General features: G+C 39.6%; 2 protein-coding genes across 2 annotated transcripts; one reads left to right on the top strand and one right to left on the bottom strand.

The window, feature by feature from the left end:
• The first annotated feature begins 1,783 nt into the window (after positions 1–1,783).
• LOC112197648 (chlorophyll a-b binding protein, chloroplastic) lies at positions 1,784–3,461 on the top strand. Its single transcript, XM_024338400.2, has 5 exons — positions 1,784–1,944; positions 2,037–2,228; positions 2,410–2,447; positions 2,552–3,066; positions 3,169–3,461. The coding sequence occupies exons 1-5, from the start codon at positions 1,895–1,897 to the stop codon at positions 3,178–3,180; spliced, it is 807 nt and encodes a 268-aa protein (XP_024194168.1). The 5' UTR covers positions 1,784–1,894; the 3' UTR covers positions 3,181–3,461.
• A 986-nt stretch (positions 3,462–4,447) lies between these two features.
• On the bottom strand, positions 4,448–5,087 carry LOC112197649. The gene has a single exon (XM_024338401.2). The coding sequence runs from the start codon at positions 4,969–4,971 to the stop codon at positions 4,669–4,671; it is 303 nt and encodes a 100-aa protein (XP_024194169.1). The 5' UTR covers positions 4,972–5,087; the 3' UTR covers positions 4,448–4,668.
• Between the last annotated feature and the right edge of the window lie 969 nt (positions 5,088–6,056).

Raw genomic sequence — 6,056 nt, 5'->3', positions numbered from 1 at the left:
TCATCTTTCACCATCGTTCTTGTTCCGTTAATTCATATTATGCTCATAGTTGGTACAAGTGGCTATCAGGGTGACGGCGTTTACATCGAAAACCGTCTGTTTCCGGAGCAGCCCTTTACAATCCACTGCAAATCAGGAGACAATGAACTTGGCGAGCTCAAAGTCGATTTCGCATTTCAATTATATTTTACACGCAGCGTTTTTCATAACACATTGTTCTTCTGCGGGCAGGGTCCGGAAATGTGAGATATTTTTATGCCTACAGGGACGACATGAAGTTTGAATGTGTTAACTATGATGAAATTGCGATTGGAGCATATTTAACAATGGACCCTGTTTACATGGAAAATATTAGAAGAGGTGCTTTGACTGGAAGTGAATCAAGTGATGATCATTGTAATTTGTAATAACTGAAAGTGGTTCTTTTACATATCACTGTTATTACAGTTTTTGAAGTTATTCCTATTCCAGTTTACAGTTACATATCAGCTAGAAAAAGATTCATGGTCTTAATTCTTTTGTAATTCTGATTCCCCTGTAAATAAATGCTAAATGGAACTTATAATTGACGGTGAAGGTCATGGCTAGAAAATTGAATACACACATTTCCAAAACCACAATTTCGGAAGTAAAAGTTGTTAGTTTAACAAAAAATAAATTATATCGTTGTCCGTTATCCTACCCTTGCATAAAGTAGGAGGCCTATTCTAGATCTTTGGACATTTGCACAAGAAATCATGTAATGAATAAAGTGCAGTTCAAATCGTGCTGTTATACAATTCAAATTGTACTTACTTAGCATTTTCCTAAGCATAATTAACTTCAATGAGCCACGCTCATAATGCCGCCAGTGGCGCTGACAACTATTAAGGGTGTGACCTATGGAAACACAGCCAAGCAAGTTATCGCCTGAGCCCCGGCTCATCCCAAGATCACAGTTGACGTGCCGCCACGCGCTGCGCCAAGATCACCTCGCTAAAGCATCAGAAGATGGGAACTGAAGCAGATCAGTCCCACATCGAAACAAGGAAGAGATCAGTCCATTCCTCACCTATAAAAGGTTCACTCATCTCTCATTAATTAGACATTTTACTACTTATCTAACGTTATTTTGTCAACACAAATACATTAACTGACTTAGGTATCGGAAAAGAGAAGACCGCCAACTACGGTCTCCCTCTGACGCCTTTTGTATTTTATTTGACAGATAGCAGAAGCAACAAGAATATCACAAATAGTGGTTCGCCCCTCGAACCCGTGTTAATTAAGGTTTGGCTACTGCTAAATTTTAAACATTAACACAAACGAAGTAACAAAATTTAGTAAAGCTACATTTCTAATTTCCGCTTTCTGTCCTCCGATATACCTGATTTTTTTTTTCTTAAAGGTTACAAGCTGTAACAGTGTGATTCATCATTGTATACCTGTATAGGAACTTCCTTATTGAAGGTCGAAGGACATATCTTGAAAAAGATTAGTTTTTGTTTTCTTAGATTCTTTTGGATTTCCGTGGGCCTAAATGCTTGGGCTTAGCCCGTAGACTGAAGACGCACACTTCGGCCCCGTAATTTATAAATCAATCCGGACCACAAATTCTAGATTAAAAAAATCTTTCAACTCAGGCCAGAAACCTGAACGGTCTGAAGTCTGAACCACAAGCTTGTGATTATTCTAGGTAAGCTGAAGAACGGGAGGTGTGGAAGGTAGAAGGGGCCTAGTCTCAGATTCTATATGCCACATGGCACCCCAAAAACCAATCGGACACCTCTCTCCTATCCTCAAAGATAAGCAAACCCTTCATACATTAACACAATTTCATTTTCATACTTCACCAACAAACTACAGATCAAAGAAAGAAAAAGGAGCTTGAGTTGGTTAAATCTCATAGTCAAAAATGGCTTCTGCTTGGGCTTCATCTGCCATTGCAGCTGTGTCTTCTCCCAGGTAAGCTCTCCAATTTATAAGATATGAACTGATTGTGTTTAATATTTGAACAAAGAGTTGATGAAGAGATGGAATATATGATCATATCGCAGCTCGCAGAAAGCTGGGTCTGCTTTGGCAGCAACAAAGGCTTCGTTTTTTGGCGGGAGGAAGCTGAGAGTGAGAAACGTGGCAGCACCGAGTGGATCATCATCAACTTCTTTTAGAGTATGTGCTACTGCTGCTGACCCTGACAGACCCCTATGGTTCCCGGGAAGCACCCCTCCTCCATGGTTAGACGGGAGGTTAGTAATTATATTGTGTAGAAACTAGTCTGACATGTTGTGTTATCGAAAAATATATGACTTTGAACTACTGGTTAAGTGAATTTTTATTGGAGTGTTTGGTTGATTTAGATTCATAGTTTCGTAACGTAACATGTTAGTTAAACCTAATTTCTAATTGTTTTTGTGCTATATAATGCAGCCTTCCAGGAGACTTTGGCTTTGATCCGCTTGGTCTTTGTAAGTCAAAATCCGTGACGTTGTCCCTCAAGAATTTCAAATTGATGAACTAAACGGATGCTCATGAAAACTGTAACTAATATTTGCTTGTGTTGAACATGCAGCATCTGACCCTGACAGCCTAAAGTGGAACACACAAGCCGAGCTCGTACACTGCCGGTGGGCGATGTTGGGCGCCGCCGGGATCTTCATCCCAGAATTCTTGACAAAGATTGGCATCCTAAACACTCCTTCATGGTACACAGCAGGAGAACAAGAGTACTTCACTGACACTACCACCCTTTTCATTGTTGAGCTGATTTTCATCGGGTGGGCCGAGGGGAGGAGATGGGCTGACATCCTCAAGCCTGGGTCTGTTAACACCGACCCAATCTTCCCCAACAACAAGCTCACCGGGACAGACGTAGGATACCCAGGCGGGCTCTGGTTCGACCCACTTGGATGGGGAAGTGGCTCACCCGAGAAGATCAAGGAGTTGAGGACAAAGGAGATCAAGAATGGGAGATTGGCTATGTTGGCTGTGATGGGTGCTTGGTTTCAACACATCTACACCGGTACCGGCCCCATTGACAACCTCTTTGCTCACCTTGCTGATCCCGGCCACGCCACTGTTTTTGCAGTAAGTACTGCTGAGTACACTTGAATTAGATGAGATTAAGGCAGTGATATAACATACTTATCGTTGCTTAGGCTAACAGTTAATCATTGTGGCTTGTCACAGGCTTTCAAGTGAGGAAATATTGTGGGAGAATTCCGTTTGGATTCGAGTTTGGAAGAAGGGGCAACTATGGTGATCACATATCATTAATCTGAGGACAGAGGCTTACGGTTATGTTTGAAGCCAAGGGAAATTTGTAGGACTAAGACCTGTAAACTTGTTATGTGATTTGATAGAACCATCTTCTGGTGTACAAATATCTGTTTGGACTTGAACTCCATAAATATGTATTAAATCAGTTGTTAACGTGCAATGTTTGTTAAGTGAAGCATCACTCTTGTGAGTTGTGACGGAAAATCTCCACTGATTAACATGAATGTACAATTCATTTATCTATTGACAAGAGGTACACAAAGAAATCAAAACTTCAAAACCCATGTCACAGTTCAAGGTTTAAAGAGTAGTTTTCACAAAATTATGACTTTCACCGGATTTGAGCAGCAAATCCTGATTTGGGCAGAACAGAAAGAATTCTTGCTGCTTCTATATGGCAAATTTAGAACTAATAAACTAGCTTTCATTTCCTTTGGATCCCGGCTAACCTTCACAAGGTTAAAGCCTCAAAATAGTTTATTCAGGATGAGGCAGGCAAGTCTCAGATGAGAGCAGTAACATATTTAATAATTTGATATTGCACATTATATCAGATATAGAGGATAAGGACATATTGGTATTCGAGATCTACCTCACCATTCCCTCAAGTTGATAAAAGAAAAACATAACAAAAGGTTACCTTTATCTTTTCTAAATGCACTAATTTTTAAAGCTATGCTTATGTAAGCCAACTCATTACTGGTTTTTTTTTTTTTTTTTGGTAAACAACTCATTACTGGTTAAAATGCAAGAAATGAAAAAGGCAAAATAACCATCTATGCTTATTGTCGAGGCTCATGAGCAAGGACTCGGTAATTTTAAAACTTGACAAGGTAACATTCCCTATGAACAAAAAATCTTTAAGCTTCAACATCAAACATTCAAATTAATGCATTATTATCAACTAAAAGACATGTCTCATATAGTAAGATGACAATCTTCTCTTGGCTCTAACTATTGTTTTGTACCAAAGGGTTGGTGCATAAGCCAAAAATCACCATTTTCTGAATTAGATGGAGTAAAATGGGTGCTCTTGATGTCCCTAATTTCAAGTATCCATCAATGAACAACCAAGAACTTTGCTTTAAGCAACAAATTTATTCAACAAGTAAAGTTTACTAACCAAACTATGTAATTCAATGAAACCCCGGAAATATTCAACTCAAAAATACCCAAAATTGTGAATAAGCATACACACAAATTTTAGCTATGAAGGTATTCATTATATGAGCAAAAGTGATGTGATTACATTACAGCCTAATAAAAATGAACTTACTTCTCCAATCCCTCAAAGTATCATCACCTTTTAACTATATTACATGATTCAATTTCAACTCTTTTTCTTTCCGAAAAAAAATCAAAGAGGGCAAGAGAGAGCGAGAGACTATAAACATTTCTACAACAACCGAATTAGCCCGAACCGGGTGGCGGGTTTTGACGCCTTACGGAGAGCTGAACGGGTAGAGGCCGACCCGTACCCGACCCGCCACAGCTGCTGCAGAAAGTCCGACCCGACCCGGAACAGGTCCGGCACCCGACATCACCATCCGACCATCGCTTGCAGAGGCAGCTGACCCGACCCGTTCCGTTGCAACTGGGGCACCGCGGAAACGGGCCGGCCATGGGTTTGTCCATCAGCGATTTGACGATGGCCGCTCCGGCCAAGACGCCGAGGCCCTGAGCTATCTGGGTCAACACGATCGGACCGCCCATTTCAGAATGTGGGTGTGAGAATCTGAGACCTTATCGAGTAGAAGAAGAAGAAGAAGAGGCAGAGAAAAAGGGAGCGAAGATGAAGAAGGGAGATTTTTCTAGTTTTTGTTGGGTGCGAAAATTTGGAGATATAAAGGTCATGGAGTGGCCAAGTGGTGGTGGAATCGTACACGTAGACTAGAATTGTATATTTGGTTTTTTGTGGAGGTGTTTGATTTTGTTTTGGGCTTTTCTTTCTTTCTTTCTTTCTTTCTTTCTTGTACTACTGAATTTCTGTGATGGATTTGTTTTTGATTTGGGTTGGGTGTTCTAGTTGGGCATCACATGATAGATGGATGGATGTTTGTGACTTGTGGGTGATGTTAAGTCTAGGGTTTTGAGGATCAATTTGGGGTAAAAAAATATCTTTTCGGGGGTCATGTGAATTTTCTCTTTTCCTAGTTAGATTGTAGATTTTTCTTTTGATTTTTATCGACTGGTTGCAAAATGGGTAATGTGACACTTGTAAAATTTGATGTGATCGGAGGATTACTTCAATCACTTGGTTTTTAGTATGCAGTTCTTTTGATTAAAAATATTGTGTCTAAAAAAGACACGCTCGGACAAGCGAAGTGTGGTTAAGAATATGTATTTGTATATAATTAATTTTATTTATCTCTTTTGTTACCTATGAACAAGATGAGAGAGTGCAAAAATAACTAAAATGAATGTTGACATTGTAATATCAAGCCCCACACACTGATATGCTTATCAATTGACATAATCTTTTGAAAATTTGGTTCACTATTTTATTTTCTATTTGCCTTCTCCTTCCAAACATATGATGGGTAATGGTGGCTCGGTGTTGTCGAAGTTTAGAAGTCAAGTCAAGAGCGAGTAGTGTGCATAATCAAGTATTATCCTCATTCCTCAACAGAGAAAAGTATTTATGATATGCAAGTGTTACGGCACCAATTAAGTAGCATCAAATTGGTGGCGGAACGGTTCGATCAGCTGCTATAAGAAGATGGATATTATAATTTGTGTTCAAAGCTGAACAACCAAGTTCTTTGTTTTTTGGTTGTTGACAACGATTGAAGAAGAAC

The sequence above is a fragment of the Rosa chinensis genome, chromosome 4, assembly GCF_002994745.2.
Source record: "Rosa chinensis cultivar Old Blush chromosome 4, RchiOBHm-V2, whole genome shotgun sequence".
Classification (NCBI taxonomy): Eukaryota; Viridiplantae; Streptophyta; class Magnoliopsida; order Rosales; family Rosaceae; genus Rosa; species Rosa chinensis.
Note: the sequence above shows the minus strand (reverse complement) of the source record. Positions and strands in the feature narration are given on the sequence as shown.